Source organism: Lutra lutra, chromosome 12 (genome assembly GCF_902655055.1).
Source record: "Lutra lutra chromosome 12, mLutLut1.2, whole genome shotgun sequence".
NCBI lineage: Eukaryota > Metazoa > Chordata > Mammalia > Carnivora > Mustelidae > Lutra > Lutra lutra.
In genome coordinates, this window is record NC_062289.1 from 39,579,450 (window position 1) to 39,606,800 (window position 27,351).

Below are 27,351 nucleotides of genomic sequence, written 5' to 3' on the forward strand. Positions count from 1 at the left end.
AGGAAGTGGTCAGACACAGTAATAGGAAGACTTGTGATTACTTAAGGGAAGCAAAACTAAATACACTGAAATTGCAGATTTTGAAAAGACTGAAGGGAATAGAGATAGGTAAACACTGAACAGAGCCATTTATGTAGTGGTTAGAGTAGATGCAGTCTTTAGCCATCTCCGACTCTAGGGTCTATGCATAATATTTTACGTATTTAGTGATAAGTGTCTTCAATGTTTTAAGGTTCGATGAAAATAAAGTAACTCTAATATCATGGAAAGGTACCCCCCCGGACCCCTGATCCCCCAAGTGTGTAACAAAAACTAAGAGAAGCTTTGTTTCTGTAAAAGCAAACAAACAAGCAAACAAAAAAAAACAATGTATTTTTTGTTAATCAGACAGAGGCTTTGCAAGGAATAGAAATTATTTCTAAGCTTGAGAGCACTGACTTTTTCTACATTTTGGAAGGAAAGTCAGGATGTTAAAAGGGATAACAGAATGTGAAAAACAAATCTGTGTCAAGAGAAGTCTTCTCCTGAGTGCTGAGTTGAGATAAAGGGATGATACAATAATTGGGATGATAGACATAAAGGAACTATATTAAAAGCAGGGGAGAAGGAAGGAAAGGCTGGATGAATAAATTACATAAAGATCACCTTCACTGAGCAAGGAGTGTTGGCAGTTTATAAACATAGTATATTTATTTATTTGCCCACATAATCAGCTGGTCCATAGTTGCAGAGCCTTAACAAACCTCAAACATAGCCTAGATCCAGGAAGATCTTACTTACTTCTTAGGCATTGATTATGAGCAAGAAAGTTAAAGTTGGGCAGATGTTTAGAGAGGATGAAAGTCTTGCCTGAGCTCAAGTCTTTAAAGACTCACCCTGTGGGACACCTCAGTGGCTATCAGTTAAGAGTCTGACTCTTGATTTCAGCTCAGGTCCTGATCTCAGGGTCCTGGGTCAGAGCCCTGTGTCTGTCTCTGCACTTACTGGGATGTCTGCTTGAGAATTCTCTCTCTCCCTTTCCTGACTCTTCCCTCCTCACAAAATAGATAAATCTTAGAAAAAATAGACTCACCCTGACCATTTGTGCACAGGCTTTTCACAAAGAGGAGTTCTGTCAATATGTTTGACTAAAATCATTAATTAGTTGTATCATGAAATTTTAGATAAAAAGGATTTTATATAACACCCCACCAACCCATTCATTTATTAAGTGAGAAATGTGAGATTAGAGACGAGTAGTTTTAACCTAAGCATAGTTAGTCAAATAATGTTAAAAATGTCAAAAATGAATAAACCAGTTTAGTGATCTAGAGTATCTCTTTAAGCTGGGTAGAATTAAAAAGAAACAGAAAGGAAAGTTTTAACTTACACTACATCTGTAATTAGAATAAAAGCAGTGATGGTAACTCCTGAATTCTGTTTTGCATTGGCTACTTATGATGTCATGTCTTTTATAGACTTTTAGTGCAAATTTTAACTTCAGAGTATCTTTATTTTTTCCACTTTACCATATGTAAAATGTTAATCCTAAACCGTAGGGTGCTATGGAAATTAATTAGTATTCACATAATAGGTTTAGGGTAGCACATGCAGAAAAATGTTAAATGAGTCATTACTATCCTTGTTTTGTCCACATTTAATGAAGCAAGACAAATGTTTTGAGTATAAGGACAACTGCCTGGTTGTTAAATATGTATTAAAACTTTCTTATTACTAGAGGAAAAGGCAACATGCCCTTATCAAGATATTTGGATAGGAGATCAATATGTATTTTTCACCAGCTTGTTCTTAAGTCCTATGACTATTATGGAGATGAAAATACATATCCGTGTGTGAACTAAAGAGAAAAGATGGAATATAACACACAAAATGCTCATAGCAAATATATGTGTTGAGTATATTTGGAGCAAACTAAGATACATTAGAATATCAAGACTGATGTCCTGAAGGAACAACCAAAATTCTAAAACAAATGAAAATGTGGAACATTTGAACTGCCCTGAAATATAGTTTTAGGATTGCTTCTCTTTATTTTGCTATCTTTTTAAAAATATAAAAACAACCTTCAAGGTATAGCTTATACTCCAAAGCCAAGGAGATACAGTTCAAGTCTCAGCTCTCTCACCTACCAGCTCTGTAGATATAGACATATTATATAACTTAACTTCTTTTATGCCTTTGGTCCTTATCTATGAAATCAAGGTAATAATCCCATTTCATAAGATTGTTGTGAGGAATAAATAAAATGTAGAATCAAAAGTACTTAACATAGCTCCAGGATTGGCACATATTCTTAGTTCTTAAAATAAATATGTATATGTAATATATGGGATAGGGTTTTGTTCATAAGTGAAGGAGATAGGCTATTTTTACAGAGATATTGTTTTTGGAGGAGGGGTATTATGAGACTTTATTTAAAAGATATTTAAAAGATTGCTGTTTAATTGAAGGTAATTTGCTGTCTCTGGGTTGGCATTGAAACAAAAAAGCACAGTCTGGGGCAACAGCATAAGTTCTGTGTTCTTCAAGGTCATCTGAAATGAGGATATCACACTGTTCTCACTGAGGCACCAAGCCTATTTTGTGTCTTGCATTTAAGATCAGTGATTGCAGCTATAATCCAGCCCAATAGAGTCCTTAGAGGCAAAAGGATTGCAAGTAAGCACTTTGGTGGACTTTCATGGACAACTTTGCTGTGCTTCTGCAACCTTCAGTTGATTCGGGACATGTCAGGATTAGAATCACTGAGGCACATCGGACTGAGTGGATTTTATGATGAGTACAACTTGAATGCTGTAGTGGGAACATCAATCACTCTTTGCATGAGACTCCAATTTTCAGAAATGGAAGGTAGAAAATGAGGTTATTATAAGGATGAAGGGGACCTGCTTTTATTTTATTTTTTTTTTCCAGCAAGAGAAACTCATGCTGGTTTTAAAGAAGAACTTCTTCAATGCATGAGTGGTTGGATATTATTTACACTGGAAGATGTGGACTCTCTTTGAAGGGAGAATTTAAAATATATTTCAAAGTCATTTTTTAAGTGATTCAGGAACTATTTAGAAACAGTTGGATTAACTGGTTTTCTGCCTTTTTTCATTAGTTGTTTTCAATGTTTAGTTCATGATGTTATGGATCACATTATGTAATTATATAAGTTTAATATCATCGTTATTATTCTGTTATTTTCTGAAATATTTATTGATTTGTTTATTAAAGAAAGTTAAAAAGTATTAATATTAATAAAACAGAATATTTTTATGTATTCTGAACATCACAGTTTATTATTTTGCATGTAACTATTAACTCATTCCTGTCTGCTTTATTTTTAAGGGGTGAATAAAGGCATTTACTTTAGCTACCCATGTCGACGTCAAAGCTGTGCTTTAGTAAACATCCCAGCACCATGTGTCAACAAAATGATTTCACACATTGAAGATTTGGAATCTAAAATACAAGAGCATTTGAAACGGGTAAGATTTAAAATGCTAACATTTTTGTAAGCTCTATAAATCCTGTAAGGGCTGTTATTTAAAGAACCCAGGGAGTTATTTTTTAAATGATATTTGAAATATTTTATAGAATCTTGGCTCAGTTGTGTAATTTACTAATCTAGACATGTTTTTGATAGTCTCACTTCATAAAGGTAAAACGACCTTACTGAATAGATTATTTTCCCTACCTGTTTATTCCTTATCCGGAGGCAATAATGCTAAGTAGTAATTTCCATAAGCCAACTTGACTAGTAAATTAAATAGTATTTACATCGTTTTTAGGGACACTAAACTGATTAGATGATTAGCTGAGGAAATTGGTAGGTAAAAGGACAGCGTGCCCTTTTTAATGACTTATTTTGTTCTGAAGAAATACTTAATAGGTCCTGTTGAGGGAGAATGTAATGATTCTTCCTGTCCTTTTAACCTATTTGCCTTTATTATTCTTAAGGGACTTCAATCTTGAGATCACTGTAACTTTCAGTTTTGTTCAGATGATTTAGGAATGATAAATACCTTCTTATACCTTTTATTAAGCTTATTCTGAACAATTAGTGCAAAACCAGATTGCCCGAGCAGGAGGATAAGTTTGAGCTCCTTCTCTTTCCTCACCACAATTATTGGATCTGGTTCTGAGAAAGTTTTGATGGAATAGTTGTGATGCTTGTGGTAGGGTGATGCCTCCTTCAAGAAGCATTAGAGTACAATCCTTAAAGTTGCAGACTTCAGAGCCATGTATTCTAGGACTTCAGATAAAAATGGAGATAACAACATTGTGTTGGACATAATGCCAGCATATGATATGCACTCAATATATATTAGCTATTATTGTTTCTATAATATTTATATCATTTTATATTAGTATTATATTTATTTATATTTATTATATTTATCTTTGTTTCTTCTTTGTTTCTCCAAATCAGCATACCTTTTCAGAAAATGCTTTGTGGGTCATAGGTCTGATGGTGTCCTGGGCCTTGAGAAATATTGTTAAGTAGGTAGAAGAGAATTAATCTTTATTGATATGATATTCTATATATCTCACACATTTTTAACTTAATGATTAGGCATGTTTTTTAAATAATTAAAATATATTTATAGGTTTTTAATAATTCCAATAGCTATGATTATAACAGCTATATTAACAATTATAATTGCTCAAAACTATTTTTAAATGCTTTTTCTTTTTTTTTTTTTAAGATTTTATTTATTTATTTGACAAAGAGAGAGAACACAAGCAGGGGGGATGGGGGAGGGAGAAGCAGGCTGCCCACTGAGCAGGGAGCCTGATATGGGACTCAGTCCCAGGATGCTGGGATCATGACCTGAGCTGAAGGCAGATGCTTAACCAACTGAACCACCCACATGCCCCTTAAATGGTTATTCTTTTATCTAACTGTTAAATGGGGAAATAACAACTTAAATAAAGTTGAGAAACTTGTTCAAGATCACAAGATAGAATTGGGATTTGAACCCACTGTCTTTTATCAAAACCTGTGTTTTTTACCCAATCCCACTTGGGATTCTGAGCAGTTGATAAACTGTTAAATACTATGGATAATAGGCCAGCTAAAAGATTGCCTAAATAAAATAATTCACAAAATAAACCATTTTATAGCTTCAGGATAATTGAAAAAAAAGGAGCCTTTCTTATGTAAATGTGTTATGAAAATGAGCCAGGTGAATAAACAAAAAAAGCCTTATAAAGACCAGCATCAGAGTGACTTTCTGTCTTCTGGTGCTTGGCTTAGAGCCTGATAGATAGTAGGTGTCAATAAATGGAAAAACAAATGAGGACCTGAAGCAGAACCTTTCTTTTCTACATACATTTGAGGCACCTATCCACCCAATACAGTAATAGCACCATTTACCAAACATCTGCTGTTTTCTAGGGGCATCTGGGTAATGCAGTCGGTTAAGCATTTGACTTGGTTTCGGTTCAGGTCCTGATCTCAGGGTCCTGAGATTCAGCCCCACGTTGGGCTATGTGCTCAGCACAGTGTCTGCTTAAGATTCTCTCTCTCTCTCCGCCTCTGCCCCTACCCCCTTGTGCGCAATCTCTCTCCCTCCCTCTCAAATAAAAAATCTTAAAAAACAAAAAAACAAAAAAACAAATCTGCTGTTTTCTAGTCACTTACCAAATGTATATTTCTCTATTTGTACTTCACAGGAATCCTACTTTATTGGTGAAAATTCTAATACTTAGGAAAGTTAAGTAATTTATATACCATCATACAGGTGTAAGCATTAGAGTTGGAATTTGAATCAAGTTCCTTCTGACTCCAAAGCCCCTTTCAGTTTCTGTTTTATAAGCCTTATGGACAAAAGAAGGCCTTATTTCTCACATTGACATGGAATGTTTGTTGGTAGTTTGACAACATGAAATACACAAGTAGCAGTGACAGATAAATACACTTCTAGACAGAAACTGTAATAAATATAATAATGTGTTAACAAGTAAATATACACATAAACTTTATTTGAAAGATTAATTGTGAAATTAATGCTTATAACCTTTTTTTAAAAAAATTCAGTACTTAATTTAGGCTTTTTATATTTTCTAAATTTTAAAAAATGTTATTTTATTTTGACTATGTATTTTGTCCTTAAATTTGCTAGTGTTGAACTGATAATAGAATATATTGAACTGTTCAATATACTTATATACTTATATACTATTAATATATTATATTAATAAGTATATTGAACAGTTCAACTAGTGTTGAACTGATAATAGAGTATATTTAAATATATATTATTTAAAAAGACAGATTTCTTTTTTCTAATGCACCAAAATGAAAAGAACTTTCCAGTATTACTTGGAAAAATGAACTTTTAATACTGCTGATTAGACAACTTTACATTCATAGTCTTTATTGAAAAATTTAAAGAAAATTAAGAAATAGGACTTGAAGGAAATTTTAAAAATAAAGTTTATGATTTTTTTTTTGATAAACAAAAGTTACAAGGATATGTTACTTCCAAAAAGTAAACACATCTGGGTTTTTGAGAAACGATTATATGTTATATTTTCTTGTAGATCATAATTCAGAATTAGTTAAATATAAGCATAAAATCTAGTTTCAAATAGAGTAGGTTACTTGTGTCAGAAATATTTAGAGTATACAATTATTCCTGAGAAAATGCCAAATTTTTATAAATGTGTGTCTGGGTACATTTTGATAATTCCAGAGTGCCTGGACAAAATGCAGAAAAAGGACATTTCTTCTCAACATTTTTACCACTTAAAAGCATTTTATCTAATAAAAGTTATCAGCTGGTTGTACTTTTGGGAGGAGTTTAACATTTTCCAATTTTATTAACTTGTCTGTAGTCCCAGTCACTGCCTTTACCTATTGGGTTTTTCTTGGGGACTGCAAGGAATACATTTATGTTGGGATTGGCGGGGGGAGTCAAAGACAAAGGGAAAGAAAGTGATGCCCTTTCTAGGTGGGCAGTTTTTCTTCTTTTAATTGAAGCTTTTCAATTTTGTCTAAATTGTCAATTGTGTTTTTCTGTAAACTGCTTGACTTTTTAAAACAGCTTTATTGAGATAAGTTACATACCATAAAGTTTGTCATTTAAAGTATAAAAATCAGTTGTTTTTAGTGTATTTACACAGTTGTGTGATCATTACTATAAACACAAAAGAACACCCATTGTATGATCCCATTAATGTGAAATGTCCTACGTAAGTCAGTCTGTAGAGACAGCAGATTAGTTTCCTGGGGTTGGGGGCTACTATGGATGGTTGTGAGGTTTCTTTTGGGGAGAATCTTATTCGTTTTAATCAGGATCACTTAAATCTTTTATAAGATAAAGTTCTGGGGCGCCTGGGTGGCTCAGTGGGTTAAGCCGCTGCCTTCGGCTCAGGTCATGATCTCAGGGTCCTGGGATCGAGTCCCGCATCGGGCTCTCTGCTCAGCAGGGAGCCTGCTTCCCTCTCTCTCTCTGCCTGCCTCTCTGCCTACTTGTGATCTCTGTCTGTCAAATAAATAAATAAAATCTTTAAAAAAAAAAAAAGATCTATAACTAATCGTAAGGCTATCATCTACTTTGGGTATGGACTACATTAAATGAGTGAAAGATTAGTCCTTTTTGGATCAACCATTATGGGTTTGTTTGCCCATTAAATCACAGTGGTTTCTGTTATAGTCACAATGAATACTGTCAAGCCTGTGATTAGCAGATGAATCTGCTGTAAGCTTGTCAATGCATTCATAGCAGTTTAACTGCAATTTTGAATTTTGAAAAGAAATTTCTTTAAAGTAGAGCTACTATGAACATGTTCTGTATAATTTTGCAAGGAATGAGAAAACATGGCAATATGATGGAAATAATTACCTGGATATCTTCCCATATGAGTAAAAGGTTTTATTTTTCTTCCACCTGTTTTTCTAGACTGCCTAGAGATAGCTTTATTTAATTTCTACTAAATTGAAATTTTCTTCACTTAATCAATACATATCTTTAAATTGTTACCATGATTTGAAAGAATGACATAGAAAGTATTTAGAAATCATTCTTTAAAATATTAAGAATGTATTATACAAAAATAGTAATGTTATTATCAATAACAGTGATACAGCTAATACAGATTAGGTGCCTACCATATATCATAGTCTATATTAAATAGTTAATATGTATGATTTCATTGAAACCTTCCAGAAACCTTGTGAGTTAGAAATTGCCATTACCCCAGCTACAGATGAGGATTGAGTACCTCAACAATAGAGGTTGATTTTCCCCAAGATCACATAGTCAGTGGCAGAGCTAGCATCCAGACAGTGTGTCTGATATCTCAGAAAATCCTGTTCTCCACCACTCTGGGTCATGTATTCCAGAGAGTATTTCACCTCTGAGGACCACACAAATATGACTGTTAAAATGCTTAAAATTCTGATTATAAAATTTTGCTGAGCTTACACCACTTCTTAATGTTTTCAGTTCTGAAAAGTAATATTTAATCATCTGACCCTACTGACCAAATCTCTGATACTTTGAGTTCTCTAATTCTATTAATTGTTATATTTCGTTTGAAATTTAAGAACACTTCAAATCCTGAAATATCCCTTATTTCCTATCTATCATCCCCATTTTCCTTTACTTCCTTGACTAATTAATTCATCTGTTAAAACACTCATTAATTGGTGCATCTGGTTATTTACTTTTTTATACTTCTAGTCTGACAAAATGCGAGTCCTGATGAGATCTCTCTGATGGTGGGCCATCTCTACTCCTACACTCCAGGCTGCTGAATAGTGCCAGAGAACATTACACAACAATCCCAATTTGAAACGTTATGGATACATTGTTTCCAACATCAATGGGACCTTTGTGTGAAATTATTGCTTGTCAACCAGAATTTTGTCTAGTATTCTCTGGTGGCTACTTCAGTCCTCTCTTTTGTTCAAGTCTCCAAATCCTCTACTTTACGACTCATTCACCTCTCACTTCCCAAAGAAAATAGGAGATATGACAACAGAAATGCTTCAAACTCCATTATCCCACTTAGGAACATCCTTGAATTCCATAAATATTATTCCTTTTGTCCCCATGGAAAATTTCCTTCCCCCATCAGTGGCTACTCCCCTTACCTGTATTCCATCTTCAGTTTTTGTAAGGATCTTGTTCCATCAGGTGTTCATATCTATCGTCCATATTTCCTTCTTTTCTCTTTTTTTTTTTTTTTAAGATTTTATTTATTTATTTGACAGAGAGAAATCACAAGTAGGCAGAGAGGCAAGCAGAGAGAGAGGAGGAAGCAGGCTCCACGCCGAGCGGAAAGCCCGATGTGGGGCTTGAACCCAGGACCTGGGATCATGACCTGAGCCGAAGGCAGCGGCTTAACCCACTGAGCCACCCAGGCGCCCCTCCTTCTTTTCTCTTAACTCACTTCCGTCCACATGTAAAATATTAAATTTTGAATGATTCTCTTGTTTTCAAGAATTTTTTTAATCCTACACATACGTTTAAATATATCCCTTTTCCTCTTTCTTCTTGTATTACTTAACATCTGAAAAGTGTTACCTAAAATTAGTGTTTGTTTATTCACCTCCCAATTGCTCATATATTCATTACAATCTGGATTTGGTCCCTATTACCCTAATGAAAATCTCTTCAGAGCAATAAAGCACTGTTTTTTTCTTTAGCTATTGATATAGGCATACATACACCTATTCTTTCTCTCTCAGTCTCTCTGACTCTCTCTTTCTAAAACTTTGTGACTAGAACAAGCATTTATTGGAATATTATTAAGCAATTTGTTCTGAGCTCAGATGGGCAATTTTGTTAGTTCTTGCCTGGGGCCAATCATATAGATGTACACATCTGCTAACAACTTGAAATGGTGATGAAGATGGCCTCACACTCATGTCTGGGATGGTATTCTAAGAGGAAAAATCTCAATGGGCAAGAGCTTAAAATATTTGCTTTTTATGTTTGCTCATATCCTACTGGCCAAAGCAAAGCACATAATCAAACCCTCTTTTAATATGGTAGAATATTAGACAAGATGGGGAAGCCAGGAGATGTGATTCTTTGGGAACAATTTGTGTAGCAATCAATCTATCAATTAGTCCATTGGCAACATGATTAACAGCTCATCTAATTGCAGACTCTAATCACCAACTCCCCAAAAGTTTTATTCTGTTATGGTCTCATGCAGAGGTCTATGATTATATGTTCTGCAGCAGATCTGATGCAGATGAAGTTCTCTGGTTTCAGCTTCTTTTGACCCGATGGTCTGTGAATTAAAATGATGTTAAATACTGCTCCTGTATACTTAGCAGCAATGGTGGGGCAGGAGCAAAATTATCACAATATATACTGTTATTCAAAAAGGGGAGAAATGAAAGATACATCTTTCACTAATGCCTGAAATTCTGAAATTAATGAGGGTACCTGGTATTAGGTCTACCACATGTGAATCTAAAAAGTTTCTTGCTTAGGACTCAATTTTGCTTCCTGGGGATAGTTTCCTAATTTATGGTTTTTCTCATTTCTGCTTTACTCTTTGAGTTCTTGGTTCTGAGAGGTACTTAGATTTCCATAAGAAATAGACCTGAGTATTTATCCTAAACTTTTTCCTGTAGTAATTTGTTCAGCTGCCATTAAAAAAAAAAGACAGAAGGTTATTTTCTCACAGTTCTGGAGGCTAGAGTCCAAAATCAAGGTATTGTCACAGTTGGTTTCTACTGAGGATTCTCTTCCTGGCTTGAAAACAGCCTCCTCACTGTGTCCTAACATGGCCTTTCTTCTATGCCCACATGGTGAGAGAGCGAGCTCTGGTGTCTTTTCATCTTCTAATAAGAACACCAGTTTTATTGGATTAGGATCCCATTCTATGACATTATTTAACTTTAATTTTCTCCTTAAAGATCCTATCTTCAAATACAGTCACATGAGATTAGGGCTTCAATATACAAATTTTAGAGGAACACAATTTAGTCTATAACACTGTTATAAATTGGAATTGTCTTTGCATTTTTGAATCCTTTGTTTTTTAGTCGAAAATGTTATAATCTGCATAAGAACTTGGAGTTTCATATTAATCTGATTGAATTTAATCTAATAACTCAAAAGCCATGGCCATACTGTTTTTTTCTTTAATTTACTTTTTTCATAATTTACTTTCCTTTGATTAATTTTTATGTTCTCCTAAATAGTATTGTTTTATTAAAATAGACTTTATTTTATAACAGTTTAAGACTTACAGAAAAGTTGAGAAGATAATATAGAGATTTCTTCTATACTCTGGGCCACATTTTCCCTATTTTCATATCTTACATTAGGATAGTACATTTTTACAATTAATGAATCAATATTGATACGTTTTTACTAAAGTCCGTACTTTGTTCCAATTTTCTTAATTTTTTAATTGAGATAAAATTCATGTCTAGAACACAAGGCCTATTTGAAGATATTGTAGAATTACAATAACCATGTATGCCCAGCTAACACCTGTAGAGATTATCTATGAAACCTAAAAAATTATGACTATGTATCCCTTGTGGTTTTGGTAATTTGTGACTTTGATAGTCCAGGATACTCTCAGAATATTCTGTAGAACATGACTTCTACCATGACGTTTATAGTCTAAAAGAGGGACACTATGGAAAACTAAATATTTGTGAACATACCAGAATGTTTTCCACCCTTTGGTTATATATTAAAAATTAATAGATATAATGCACTTCTGATTATTTAGGAAGTCTTTTGGGAGTAAGTGGCATTGAATAAGCCCTTGATGAAGGAGTAAGATTTAGAAACACAGGTGAAAGGTAAGAACAATACAGTGGGAGTAATGAAAGGACTAGGTAGTAGAGGTATGTATCTGTTTTAGAAATAACAAAGTATAGTTTGACAAAAATATAATGGGGTCTGTGAAGTGGAGTACTTATGGTTTTATCAGTGAGTTTAATTGTAAGCTAAGTCTATTATTTTTTGAGATATTTATTGAGATATTTTATTTTTACAGTTTGAAACATCTCTTGAGGAATGGTAAGGACCTTTCATTCTTTTTAAATTGTTTTTATGTTCAAATTTTAATGCTTAAGGTGCTGTAGATGAGTTTTATTTAAAAAGAAATAAGTTAAAAGAATTTTTCATATTTGTTATTAAAATGCATTTTTAAATATATAAGAATTGGGATATCATTGAAAATGGCAGAATAGAAATCTCTCAGGCTCTGGTTTACCTCAAAAAAATTTTGGAAAAAATTTGTCAGAATCAACTTTTGTAGAAATCTGAATTTAGTAAAAAACAACAACTCGGGGAAAAGTTAATGAAGAGTCTGTTGTATTGTATTAAGAGAGCGCTATGGCACTACGAATTGCCTGCTTGCCATCCTCTAGCCCCCAAATCAGTGGTGGCCATGAAGAGAGCAGCCTGTACTTGTGGTTCAGATTGCCAGTGCCAGAGAAAACAATATGGACCTTATTCTCAAAGAATTGTGTTTCAGTGTTTTGACCTGTCTAATGACTTCTTGAAGAACCAGCACAAAGCCTTGCCTTTGTTTTGCCTGACTTAGAGCAATCACTCAGCTGGAACCACTTACAGGCAATGTTTACTGAAAGCATTTAAAGGCATATACTTGCCACCACTGTCTGAAGCTGTGAATAACAGTTGGGACAAATGTTAGACAGACCAAAATGCCTGGGAAAGAAGACATACATGGGGGAAATAGGGTTTTTCAAAGCTATTATGTATACTGCAGAATGAAAAAGTGCACACATATGACCAGAGCTAGGCACATGCTGAGAGAAAACCCAAGACCCTGATCTTTTATCTTTGGCTGACCTTTAGGATCTGTGCAGGCAACAATTAAAAGTAGAAGCAGAGTTGTAAATAGCCTGGATAAGCATTGAAGGAATACTTTAACAGAGAGCCAGTCTACTAAGACTAGAAGAGTATTTTTTTTTCCTTTTCCCTTTTTCCTTTCCTTTTCATATTCTCCCCATAGATAGCTATGGGGAAAAAGCCCTGTCCTTTTCCTTTTCCCTTGTCTTTCCTTTCCTTCTTTTCCTTTCCCTTCTTTCCTTTTTTTTTTCTTTTGACTCTAGGTATTTAAGATAACTTGGAGAGAACGTAAATTTACCAGTAAGCTAATGAAACACTTAGTTCAATTGTCATACATGACAAAGAATACAGACATTGCCAAATGTGTTTAGAAGAACTACTAAACAGAAAAACCCACAACAAGCAGCAACAACAAACCCAACAGAGGGAAGGTAATCTTATTTCTATTTAACGTTAAACTGTTTAAAATGTCTAGTTTTCTACAAAAATTATGAAGCAGGCAAAGAAAGAAAAAAGACAAACTTTTTAAAATGACCATGAGAAAGCTTAAATGTTGGACTTATTGGACAATAACTAAATCAGCAGTCTTAAATATTCTCAGAGAGTTAATGGAAACTCCATGGACAGTTAAAACCAGGAGACTAATATCTCAACAAATTATGATTATCAATAAGGAAATAGGAATTATAAAAAAGAATTAAGTGGATATTCTGGAGATGATAAGTATAATAACCGGAGGAAAAGTTAATTAGAGATGTTCATCAATAGATTTGAGCTGGCAGAGGAAAGAATCCGTGAACTTGAAAATAGGCCAATTGAGATTATTCAGGCTGAGGAGCAGAAAGACAAAAGAATGAAGTAAAATGAACAGACCCTAATAGATCTGAGGTACATAATCACAAATACAAATGTACGCATAATGGGAGTCCAGGAGTAACAGGGAAGAGTAAAAGGGAGAGAAGGAATATTTGAAGAAACATTGGCTAAAAATCCCCTAATTTGATGAAAGACGTGAATTTATAATTTACTAAAACTCAATGAACTCTAAGTAGGATAAACTCAGAAGTCCACACATTATAGTCAAATTACTGAAAGCCTGGGACAAAGAGTATCTTGAAAGCAGTAAGAAAGAAGCGACTCATCATGAGTAAGGGATCCTCAATAAAAATAACAATTTCTCATCAGAAATTTTGGAGGTCAGAGGAACCTGGGTGGCTCAGTTCGTTAAGCATTTGCCTCCAGCTCAGGTCATGATCTCAGGGTCCTGGGATGGAGCTCTATGTTGGGCTCTCTGCTCAGTGGGGAGCCTGCTTCTCCCTCTCCCTCTGTGCTCACTCTCTCAAGTAAATAAATAAAATCTTTTAAAAAAATGGAATTAGGGAGGCCAGAGGCCAGTGGAATGACACATTTCAAATGCTAGAAGAAAACAAAACAAAGCCTTTCAAATAAGAATTCTAATACTTGCAGAAGCGTCTTTCAAAAATAAAGGAGAAATTTAGATTTTCCAGATAAACAAAAATTGAGGGCCTCCATCTCTAGCAGACTGTTCTATCAGAAATCCTAAAGGTAGTCTTTTAAGCAGAAAGGAAAGGATGTTAGTAATCTGAAGCCATATGAATAAATAAAAAACAATAAGGCAGCTACAAAGATAAATACAAAAGTTGGTGTGATTGCATTTTTATTTTGCATCTCTTATTTCCTATATAGTTATTAAATGGATAAAATTATGAATCTATGTTAATGAGCACACAATGTATAAATGTGTAATTTGTAAAAATAACAACATGGAGGGAGTAAAGGCACAGAGACTTGTTTTTTTTTTTCCAATACTACTGAAACTACATTGATTTTAATTCAAACTCAATTTTTATGAAGGTGTTAATTGTAATCTCCAGTGAAAAATTCTATAAAATAAAAATACCAATATAAATCCAATAAGGAAACTAAATACATTTGGGGGAAAAATCAGCTAATCACAAAAGAAGGCAATTATGGAGAAATTAAGGAATCAAAAATATTTAAGTATTATAGAAAACAAATAGCAAAATGGCAGAAATAAGTCTTTTCTTAATAGTAATTGCATTCATGAAAATGGATTAAATAGATTAAACTTTACTATTAAAAGACAGAGAGTGTTAGAATGGATAAAAATACATGATTCAGTTATATGCTGTCTATACGAGACTCATCTAAGTTCCACAGTATGTTGAAAACAAAAGGATGAAAAATATAATCATGAAAATAGTAACCAAAAGAGAGCTGGGGTAGCTAAACTAATATAACACAAAATAGACTTTTGGCCGATACATATTACAAGAAACAATACTTAACATCTTCATAAAAGGGCCATTCCATCAAGAAGATATCAAAATCATATACATACCCAAAATACAACCTCAGAAATACATGAAGTATAAATTGACGAGAGTTAAAGTAAGAAATACACAGTTTTTCTTAAGAGTTTGAGAATTCACTCTATCCTCACTTTCAAGAATGGTAAAAAGAACTTAAAAAAAAAAAGATCAGTAATGAAAAAGATTTGAACAGCACTAGAACAATCTAGGCCTAACAGACTTATATAGTACACACCACTCAATAGCAGGAGAAAGCACATTCATTTCTTGTTGACATTGAACATTATTCATGATAGACCATATGTCAAGCTATACAAAAAATCTCAATAGAATAAAAAGACTGAAATCATACCAAGTATCCTATCTGACCTAATGGAGTGAAACTAGAAATGATTAACAGAAAAAAACCTAGGAAGTCCATGTAAATGTAGATTTTAAACAACATGCTCAAAAAAACTCAGTGAATCAAGGCTGTAATTATAGAAGAAATTAGAAAATACTTTGAAATTAATGAAAATGAAAACACAGTATACCAGAATTTATGAGCTACAGCAAAAGTAATGCTCGCAGGACAATTTATAGCCATAAATGCTAACATCAAAAAAGAAGATCCCAAATCCAGTAACCTAATTCTATACCTCACAGAACTAAAAAAGAATGAATGTGCTAAAGCTAGGAAAAGAAAGGAAATAGTAAAGATTAGTGCAGAGATGAATGAAGTCAAGAATTAAAAAGAACAATAAATAGTATCAATGAAAACAAAAGTTGTTTCTTTGAGAAGATCAACCGAATTCACAAACCTTTGGCTAGACTAGCAAAGAAAAAAGACTTGCATTATGAAAATCATCAGAAAATTGGGGATATTACTATACACCTCTCAGAAATAAAAAAGATTATAATACTATGGACAAGATAATAATATGAACAAATTTAGATAACCAAGATGAAATTTCTAGGAAAACATAAGCTATCAAAACTGACTGAGGAAGAAGTAGGAAATCTCAACAGATTTGTAACAAGTAAAGAGATTAAATCAGTAACCAAATATCTCCCAACAAAGAAAAATCCAGGACCAAATAGTTTGACTGGTGAAGTCTACTGAACATTGAAAGAAGAATTAATATCAGTGTTTCTCTAACACTTTCAAAAAATAGTAGGGAAAGGAGCACTTTTCAACCATTCTATGAGGCCAGCATTATCCTGATACTAATGCCAGATAAAAACATCTTAAGTAAAAGAAATGTAGATCAATGGCTTTATGACTATAGATGCAGAAATCTTCAATGAAATACTAGCAACCTGAACCTAGCAACATATTAATGCAATTACATGTCATGACCAACTGACATTTCTCCCAGGTATGTAAGGGTAGTTCAAAATAGAGAAAAAAAATCAATGTGTAATATATCCACAGTAATAAAATGAAGGGGGGAAATCCATCTCAATGTGGAAACATATGGCAAAATCCAACACGTTTTCATGATGAAAACACTCAAAAAACAGGTTAGAACAGATTAGAAAGCAAGGTGAAGGACATTTATGAAAAATTTTCAACTGATATTATACTTAATGGTGAAGTCCAAAATTTTTCAACCTAAGATAAGGAACAATACAAGATGCTAGCTCTTTTCACTTTTATTCAACATTACAAATCTCATATATTGCTGGTGGGAATGTAAAATGGTCAGTCACTTTGAAAAACAGTTTGATGCTTCCTCAAAAAGTTAATCCTAGATTACCATATGACATAGCAGTTCCACTCTGAGGTATGTACAGAAAAGATTTCAGAACAGGTGTTCAAACAAGTCTTATATACAAACGTTCATATCATCAGTATTCACCATAGCCAAAAGGAGTAGACAACCTCAAATTTTTCAGCAGAAATCTTTGAACTTACTTCTCTAAGAGGTTAGCATTACCTTGATCCTAAAACCAGACAGACCTCACCAAAAAGAAGCATTACAGACCAATATCCCTGATGAACATGGATGCCAAATTTCTCAGCCACCTACTAGCCAGTAGGATCCAACAGTGCATTAAAAGGATTATTCACCAGCCTCAAGTGGGATTTATTTCTGGGCTGCAAGGATAGTTCAACATTTGCAAATTAATCAACATGATACATCACATTAATAAAAGAAAGTACAAGAACCATATCCTCTCAATTGATGCAGAAAAGGCATTTGACAAAATACAGCATCCTTCTTTGATTAAAACTCTCCACAGTGTAGGGATAGAGGGAACATACTTCAATATTATAAAAGCCATCTATGAAAAGCCCACAGCGAATATCATTCTCAATGGAGAAAAACCGAGAGCTTTTCCCCTAAGGTCGGGAACACGACAGGGTTGCCCACCCTCCCCACTATTGTTCAACAGTCCTAGCCTCAGCAATCAGACAACAAAAAGAAATAGAAGGCATTCAGATTGGCAAAGAAGCAGTCAAACTTTGACTCCTTGGAGATGACATGAAACTTCATGTGGAAAATCCAAGACTCCACCCCCAAGTTGCTAGAACTCATATAAGAATTAAGCAACATGGCAGGATATAAAATCAATGTGCAGAAATCAATTGCATATATCCACACTAACAATGAGCTGAAAGAAAGAGAAATTAAGGAATCGATCCCATTTACAATTGCACTGAAAAATCATAAAATACATAGGAATAAACCTAATTAAAGAGATAAAGGATCTGTATTCTAAAAGCTACAGAACACATATGAAAGAAATTGAGGAAGACACAAAGAAATGGAAACACATTCCATGCTCATGGATTGGAAGAAAAAATACTGTTACAATGTCTATGCTACCCAGAGCAATCTACATATTCTGTGCAATCCCTATCAAAATAACACAACATTTTTCACAGAGCTGGAACAAATAATACTAAAATTTGTATGGAACCAGAAAAGACCCTGAATAGCTAGAGAGATGTTGAAAAAGAAAAACCAAAGCTGGGGGTTTCACACTGCCTGACTTCAAGCTCTATTACAAAGCTGTGATCATCAAGACAGTATGGTGCTGGCACAAAAACAAATATGCAGATCAGTGGAACAGAATAGAGATCCCAGAAATGGGCCCTCAACTCTGTGGTCAACTAATCTTTGACAAAGCAGGAAAGAATATCCAATGCAAAAATGACAGTCTCTTCAATAAATGGTGCTGGGAAAGTTCCACAGCCACATGTAGAAGAATGAAACTGGACCATTACCTTACACCATACACAAAGATAAACTCAAAATGGATGAAAGACCTCAATGTGTGACAAGAATCCATCAAAATCCTAGAGGAGAACAAAGGCAGCTACTTCTTTGACATCAGCCGCAGCAACTTCTTGGTGGACATGTCTCTAAAGGCAAGGGAAACAAAAGTGAAAATGAACTTTTGGGACTTTATTAAGATCAAAAGCTTCTGCACAGCAAAGGAAACAGTCAACAAAATAAAAGGCAACCTACAGAATGGGAGAAGATAATTGCAAAAAACATATAAGAAAAAGGGCTAATATCCAAGATCTATAAAAAACTTATCCAACTCAACACCCAAAAACCAAATAATCCAGTCAAGAAATAGGCAGAAGACATGAACAGACATTTCTGCAAAGAAGACATCCAAATGGCCAAGAGACACATGAGAAAGTGCTCAACATCACTCAACCATCAGGGAAATACAAGTCAAAAACACAATGAGATATTACTTCATACCAGTCAGAATGGCTAAAATTAACAAGACAGGAATTAACAAATGTTGGCAAGGATGTGGAGAAAGGGGAATGCTCTTACACTGTTGGTGGGAATGCAAGCTGGTACAGGTACTCTGGAAAACAGTATGAGGTTCCTGAAAAAGTTAAAAGTAGAGTTGCCCTGTGGCTGAGCAATTACACTACTAGGTATTTACCCCAAAGATACAAATGTGTTGATCTGAAGAGACATATCCACCCCAATGTTCATAACAGCAACGTCCACAATAGCCAAACTGTGGAAAGAGCTGAGATGTCCTTTGACAGATGAATGGATACACACGTGTGTGCACACGCACGCGTGCGCACACACAGACACGCACACACACGCACACTGGAATATTACTCAGCAATCAGAAGGAATGATAACTTGCAATTTACATGAACATGGATGGAACTGGAAGGTATTACGCTGAGTGAAATAAGTCAGAGAAAGACAATTATCATGCGGTTTCACTCATATGTGGAATATAAGAAACAGTGCAGAGGACCATAAGAGAAGGGAGGGAAAACTTATTGGAAAGTCTCAGAGAGGGAGAAAAACCATGAAAAACTCTTTAACTATAGGAAACAAACGGGGTTGCTGGAGGGGTGGTTGGTGGGGAATAGGGTAATTGGGTGATGGGCATTAAGGAGGATATGTGATGTGATGAGCACTGGGTGTTATAAGCAACTGATGCACTATTGAACACTACGTGTGAAACTAATGATGTACTATATGTTGGTTAATTGAATTTAAGTAAAACTTTTTTTAGTAGACTAATGTATAAATAAAGGGTGGTATAGCTATACAATGGAATATTATTCAGCCATAAAAAGTAATAAAATTTTGATAGATGCTGTAATGTGGGTAAACTTCTAAACCACCATGCTAAGTTAAAGAAACCAAATACAAAAGGTTACCTCTTGCATGATTCCATTTACACGAAATATCTATAACGGGTAAATCATAGAGATGGGAAGCACATTGATTCTTGCCAGAGGCTGGTAGAAAGAAGGAGAGGGGAGAGATTGTTTAATAAATATGAGGCTTACTTAGCAGCACATATACTAAAATTTGTACGATACAAAGATTGGCATGGCCCCTCTGCAAGAATGACACACAAATTCATGAAGCATTACATATATTAAAAAAACAATGAGGGGCAGTTCTTCTAAGGAAATAAACATGTTTTGGCACTAGCTGGTGATGATAGTCACAACATTGAGTGTAGTAAATGCCATTGAAGTTTACGCTTTCAAATGGTTAATTTTGTGTTATGGGACTTTTGCCTCAATTAAAAAAAAATAAGAATTAGTCACTTGGGTGGCTCAGTCAATTGAGCATCTGCCTTCAGCTCAGGTCATGATCCCAGGGTTCTGGGATCAAGTCCCATGTCAGGTTTCCTGCTCATCAGGGAGTCCTTTTTCCTCTCCCTCTTCCCCTCCTCTTGTTCCTGTTCCTTCTCTCTCTCAAATAAAAAAAATAAAATTAAAAAAAAAATCAAGATGATTTTGCTGGTCCAAAAATTAACTAAATTTTAGAAAAAAATACACAAAATGGATTCAATTATGTGCAACAATTTTTATTATTTTCTTTATTAGTTTCAGAAATGGAATTTAGTGATTCATCAATTGCATATATACCCACTGCACCTTACATAAAGTGCTCTTGCCTCCTCCAGCAACCCTCATGTTTTTATTATTTATTTATTTTTTTTAATGGTGTGAATGTTTCTTTTATTTTTAATTTTTGAGTATAGTTGACACAATCTTAATTAGCTTCAAGTGTGCAACCTACTGATTCAACTTTTTTTAGTTTTCAAACAAGCAAGAAAAAAATATTAGATTATTTAACAAAAATATTTAAAAATGAAGTTGAAACTAATGGAGAAAAAATGATGAATATTTCCCTGACCTCATAATAAACAAGCTTTTCTAAATAAATTGTTGAACAACAATGAGATAAATAGTATGCAGTCATCAGAAATATTAAACTATAGTCAAATATATAGGAAACAATGTCATATAGCTAAAGCAGCATGCAATATTTTATGACTAATTTTATAAAAATTAAAATATCATTAGAGTGTTCTGTTAGCTAAGAAGAGTAATTAATATGGATTATTTTATAACATGATTTTTGGTATGTATAAACTTTGTTTAATTTGTAATGCTTCTTTAATAAGAAAAAATAATAACTTAAGGAAAATATCACTACCTGCTTTGTTGTTGATACTTTTTTTCTGATAACATTTATCAGAGGAAAAATGCTTCTTTTTAAATATGAAAACTTAAGAACAATTTTTAAAAACATTTTTAAAGATATTTATTTATTTATTTATTTGAGAGAGAGAGAACATGCACAAGTACATGAAGAATGGGCTGGGGAGGAGGAGCAGAGGGAGAGGGAGAAACAGACTCTCTGCTAAGTGAGCCTGACACAGGGCTGGATACCAGGTCCCTGAGATCAAGACCTGGGCCCAAGGTAGATGCTTAACACAGATGCCCCTAGAAAAATTCTTTAGAAAAAAATAACACTTTAATTTGGATATTTTGCTAAAATGTTATTAATTTCAGATCTGGGGGTGTCTGGGTGGCTCAGTGGGTTGAGCCTCTGCCTTCAGCTCAGGTCATGGTCCCAGGGTCCTGGGGTCAAGCCCTGCATAGGGCTCTCTGCTCAGCAGGGACCCTGCTTCCCTCTCTCCCTCTGCCAGCCTCTCTGCCTACTTGTGATCTCTTTCTCTCTGTCATATAAATAAATAAAATCTTTAAAAAAAATTTCAAATCTGAAAAAGCATTTTTGGTCCTTGGATTTTATATTGTACCCCAAACTTCTGTACTGAAGTTAGAAAAATAGCTCTCAAATTATTCTCAATTAAACCCCTTTTTCTGATAGCAACACTATCTAGGGAAGACCAATTCATTTTCTTAAAAACAAAAACAGGGACGCCTTGGTGGCTCAGTGGGTTAAGCGGCTGCCTTTGGCTAAGGTCATGATCCCAGCTTCCTGGGATCAAGTCCTACATGGGCTCCTTGCTCAGCAGGGAGCCTGCTTCTCCCTCTGCCTCTGTCTACCACTCTGCCTGTGCTCACGCTCTCTCTCTCTCTCTCTCTAACAAATAAATAAATAAATAAAATAAACAAATAAATAAATAAATAAATAAAATCTTAAAAACAGAACAAAACAAAAACAAAAACAAAAAAACTTCTTTAATATCCTCTCAAATATTTTTAGGTCATTTGTAACAAATTTTGAGTTTCTGTTAATTTCCCATGAAATGTAAAGCCCATTACATATTGGAATTTTGCTATATTATTTTCTTGTATAATAGCATTAGCATGTATAGTAAGTTCTACCATAAACATTTAAAATTTAATGTGAGAGGATCACCTAAAATTTGCTTTAATAACTTTAAACTTTAAGTATAGTAGTTCTTTATTAATTGCTTCTTTCCCTTTATATAGGAGCAGAACTTCTTCCACACAAGACCAGAAGGAAGACAGGAGTATTGCTACACCAGTGAAAGAGGTTAAACCAGAAGAGAGAGGTAAAGTTGTACTTAAATAAATGAAGTTATATTTAAAAGCTCATTGACTTTGCATTTAACATATTTTTAATTTTTACAATAATCATTTTTAAGAGTTTTATAATTCTTGTGAATATCTAATAGAGGAAAGAGCCTTCTATATTGTTTAATTAAACAACAAAATTCAACAAATATTTAATATAATGTATACTGGTCTGGGTCCTGAGTATATAATGATCCCTCTCTACCTCCCAAGAAGTTAACTGTAATTCAGTGCTGTCTAGTCGTGCTTTCTGGGATAATCAAAGTGTTCTCTGTTTCTACCATCTGGTAGCCATATATAATATCTGTTTGAAATGTAGTTAGGAAGTCTGAGAATTTAATTTTTCAGTTTAATTTTAACACTTTTTAAATGTAAATAATCACATGGGATTCATGACTACCACACTGGACATGGAAGCTCTACTATATTTATATTTTGTATGTAATATTTATATATGTATAAATTAAGATTAATACATGTGCTTTATATATAATATATATATATATACATTATAATATGTATAATGTATATATATATTGCATATATATAGTTTTCTTTTTTTTTAAGATTTTATTTATTTATTTGACAGAGACAGAGAGATCAAAAGTAGTCAGAGAGGCAGGCAGAGAGAGAGGAGGAAGCAGGCTCCCTGCTGAGCAGAGAGCCCGATGCGGGGCTCGATCCCAGGACCCTGGGATCATGACCTGAGCCGAAGGCAGAGGCTTTAACCCACTGAGCCACCCAGGCACCCCATAAAAAAACATACTTTAGGGGCCTGGGTGGCTCAGTGGGTTAAAGCCTCTGCCTTCGGCTCAGGGCATGATCTCAGGGTCCTGGGATCGAGCCCCGCATCGGGCTCTCTGCTCAGCAGGGAGCCTGCTTCCTCCTCTCTCTCTGCCTGCCTCTCTGACTAGTGATCTCTGTCTCTGTCAAATAAATAAATAAAATCTTAAAAAAAAAAAAGAAAAACATACTTAAAAAAAGATTTGTTTATTTATTTATTTATTTGAGAGAGAGAGAGAGCAGAGAGGGAGGGGCAGAGGGAGAAAATCTTTAAGCAGATTTGTCACTGAGCGCAGAGCCAGACGCTTAATTTTTCACATGACAAATGCTAGGAGAAGATTAATATGTTAATGGACATAGTAACAGTTAAATTAACTGCAGTTATGTTTATTGTAAACTCATACATGTGATCCCAAAGTGCAAGACAGTATCAGGTTGACAAGATTTATTATAATTAAATGTTTGTGCTAAAAATATTACAGGAGGTTACTCACCTACTCAATATGAAATAGTAAAACTAATTGAGATGATATTCTAGAAAAACATTGAGAGATTCAATACAATGAATTGGAGGCACCTGAAGTTATAAACACAGCATCTATTTTAGAATGCTATCATAAAAACACTACAGAAGATCATGTACAAACATGATGGATGTCTTCGGTAAACATTTTTATCGCATCAGAAGTGATTTAAGTGGCATTAATTTAATTAAACATTTCAGACTCTCTTTATAGAAACTGAATAGATCATAAGTTGGCTGGAGAACACAGTGTTCAATGTGTATATTGTTATGAAAAAAAACAGACAATTAAGGATGTAAAATGTCCAGGATGTGGTAGATTCTGGAAAAAGAAGACATAGACGAAATAAAGAGAGGCCAAATCAAGGGCCAGTCCATAAAACGATAATTTTTATGCATTACAATAGAGAGACCTGTTTCTCAAGAATTCTTTTCAGGCAGCATGCTGAATTTCTTTGATAGGCTTACTAGGTTAGAAATAGAAACTGTGACTACTGAGCTTACACTTATAACCAATATGTAATATCTCCTAGCAGAAAATTATTGCTTTATTGTCCAAATCAAAACAAAACAAAGCAGAGGTCTATTAGTTGCCTTTGTTTTGAACCTGTTTTACTGTTTTTCTTCTAGACTCAGCTCTCTGAGGCTTTGTCTTTCTCGACATTTTGTGTTTGTTTATGTCTTCTTGTCATGTCACATTTTGGCAAAAGTCACTGTTTACAAGTATAAATCTCACCAGAGTGGAACCCATATCCATCTTCCTTACTGATCTATCTCTAGGGAGAGAGTGTATTGCCCAGAACATAACAGGCTCTCTGCGTGTTTCTAGTATAAATAGGTGAATGAATATCCATGTTAATCATTTTGTTAACGTTAAACCATATCTTTTCAGAGCTGTGAACCAGTAATCACAAATTTCTCTCATTACAGGAGTCAATTTGTGTTATAACTAAATAAATGAAATTTGGAAACAATGAATTCCTGGCAGGGCTAACTAAGGTTGTTATTATCTGATAAGGAATATAAAGGAATATAAAGTTTCTAGGAACCATCTGAGGATTTTCAGTATTTAGCTGATGTAATCATTATGATTTGCTTTTGTCATAGAATGAGAGGAAATATAAGAATGATTTAAAAATAAAGTTCTATAATATAGCTTATGAAAAAATTTTTAGATAAAATATACAAGGAGATATTGCTTGAGATTCCTCTATTCTAACTATTTTACAAAGTGTTCACTTCAAAATCTGTCTTCAAAAGTTATAATTAATGTTATGATTTTATTATAATAAAACTCTTTAAAAGGCTAATTCATTTTTCTAAAATTCTCTTATTAAACATATAAATATTAAAAAAGGAAAATGATACCATTAGTACCTATGTTCCCACCACCTAGTTTATAGGCTGATTTATTAACAAATGTGAATATATATTTCTATTTTAAGATGAAAAGTGTCCAGAATTGAAGCAGGAAATGGAAACATTGCTCTCAGAGGCCATTCATCTCATTAAAAGTCTAGAAACTGACCGTGCAAAAGCTGAAGAAGCTTTAAAACAACAAAAATCAAGAAAGAAAAAGATTCACATGAAAATTGATTCTTGGTCAATCTGGAGACTTCAAGAAATTCCATTAGCTGTGCAGAAAGGTAATAATAAGAATTTTTTCATATTGCCATTTGTTTTGTTTGAGAGGCATGAATAATCAATTGAAGCTTTGGAAAAAAGTCAACTCTGACCATATTGTTTTGCATCCAAACAGTGTACTTTTGATAAATGCTATTAATGATAATGCTGGTAACATTTATGTAGCTGGGACTGCAGTGAGTAAACCTGGACCTTCTGTAGTTTGGTGTTTGTTGATAATTCCATAGCATTTATGGTGCCTGTGGGACATTTAAACTTTTGGCACATATTTCCTATGATGACTACATTATTTGAGTACTTGAAACTTAGAAATTTAAGTGACTTCCAATTGGTGTCATTGACCAAATCTTTAAATCTAGGAAAATAAAAGAGTTTTAAAATGATATTTTAGCAACATGCATCTGCTTTTGAGAATTCAGTAGTAGATCTTCTTGAGAACTTCTAGCAGACAATAAAGCTGGAGATGTTTCAAAAGGAAATACTAGGTTTTTTAGACCACAGAATAAGAGACCTATGGTAAAGTATTAAACAGTCTAAAGGTATTGGATTTTTTATTCTCCAAACACTGCTTATTAAGCATGCCTACTACATGATTCTACTGAGGCTAGACTTTGTTTATAAATAACTTTTAATTCAGTTAGAAATTGTAATTCTGGATTCACATGATTTATAAACGGTTATATTAGGGTGCTTATAAACCTATCATTTAAACTAAGACACTTTTGAGAGGAAAAGGGAGGCTGTTTTACCCTGAGACATTAAATTATTTGTCAAACTGAACACTTACATATACCTTTGTTATATGTCTTCTAAAACTATAGTTTCCAAGTAGAGTGTGCACATTTTAGGGAGTTGCAAGAAAACATTAGAACTTTTATATTTATAAACTTTGTTATTTTTATTTTCTTTCTTGGTTATTGGGGTTTTAATTTTGCCATTATTGTACCTGACAAAGTAGAGTTTCCCAGTGGTTCCTCAATTCTGTTATTTCGATAAAATAAATTAAGTGTAGGTTCAGTGACTGTTTATTCCTTTTAAATTAATACTGAGCTCACAGACTGAACTCACCCTTTGTTCACTTCCTTCTGAAGCAGAACTCAAGAAGCAGGAAATTGCCCAGAGCCTAGACTAGATGATTTTAATTCTGCCCCTGTCTATGCTCTTTGTTGCCCTTTACTGAAGAGTTTATTCTAAAAATTACGCAAAAAGTGCTCTAAACTCAGGTAAGAGTAGGCCTTTTTCTACCCACACTTTAAAAGGGTGCATTTTACAAAACATTTGGTTTCTATAGCTATTTATAGAAGTAAATAATTAGGCTTGGAGTGAGTTTGTTCTGATTCACAAGGTTTTTGAATAGAATTTATGATGTGCATACTCTACTAATACAAGAACATAAGTGTATAATTTATAAATACATACTTACATACATATTGGTGTTAGAGGCAACCAAATGTACAATAGGGTCAGAATAGGCATCCTGGGAAATTATGGAACCCAGTAGATTCTTGAGAGATTCACATTCACATTCACAAGGAGTCATCTGGAGTTTTTTTTTTTTTTTTTAAAGATTTATGTGTTTATTTGAGAGAGAGAGAGCATGAGAGGGGCTGAAGGAACTGGAGAGAGAATCAGACTCCACGCCGAATGGAGCCTGGGGCAGAGCTGGATCTTACAATGCTGAGACCACAACCTGAGCTGGAACCAAGAGTCAGACACTTAACCAACTGTGCCACCCAGACACCCTTGCAATTTTTTAAAATGTTTGGGAAGCCTTTCCTTGTCAGTGGTGGTAGAATAGTCGGTGGTAGCTGGTTTTATTTAGTATTTTGCTAATAATTTTCTATATAATCTCATATGGCCTTTATAAGAGAAGATATTATAGTTTGTGGTTTGTATGAAGTTCTACTTAAGGAATTGCCGAAATAAAATTAAATTGAGATACGTACTTGCACATTTTCCATA

General features: G+C 34.0%; 1 protein-coding gene and 1 non-coding gene across 8 annotated transcripts in view; both read left to right on the forward strand.

The window, feature by feature from the left end:
* CCDC178 (coiled-coil domain containing 178) overlaps positions 1–27,351 on the forward strand; it is a 445,791-nt gene that overhangs the window by 51,390 nt on the left and 367,050 nt on the right. For 6 of the 7 annotated variants that reach the window (XM_047698296.1, XM_047698297.1, XM_047698295.1 and 3 more), the window contains 4 exons: positions 3,334–3,473; positions 11,974–11,996; positions 22,335–22,417; positions 25,191–25,391. In XM_047698296.1, the coding sequence (XP_047554252.1) occupies positions 3,334–3,473; positions 11,974–11,996; positions 22,335–22,417; positions 25,191–25,391 (447 nt within the window). Of the gene's footprint in view, positions 1–3,333; positions 3,474–11,973; positions 11,997–22,334; positions 22,418–25,190; positions 25,392–27,351 lie in introns of those variants that run through there. The other variant, XM_047698302.1, reaches the window with a different exon arrangement.
* Positions 19,915–20,017, forward strand: LOC125082753 (U6 spliceosomal RNA). The gene has a single exon (XR_007122078.1). It is a non-coding gene; the product is annotated as a U6 spliceosomal RNA (small nuclear RNA).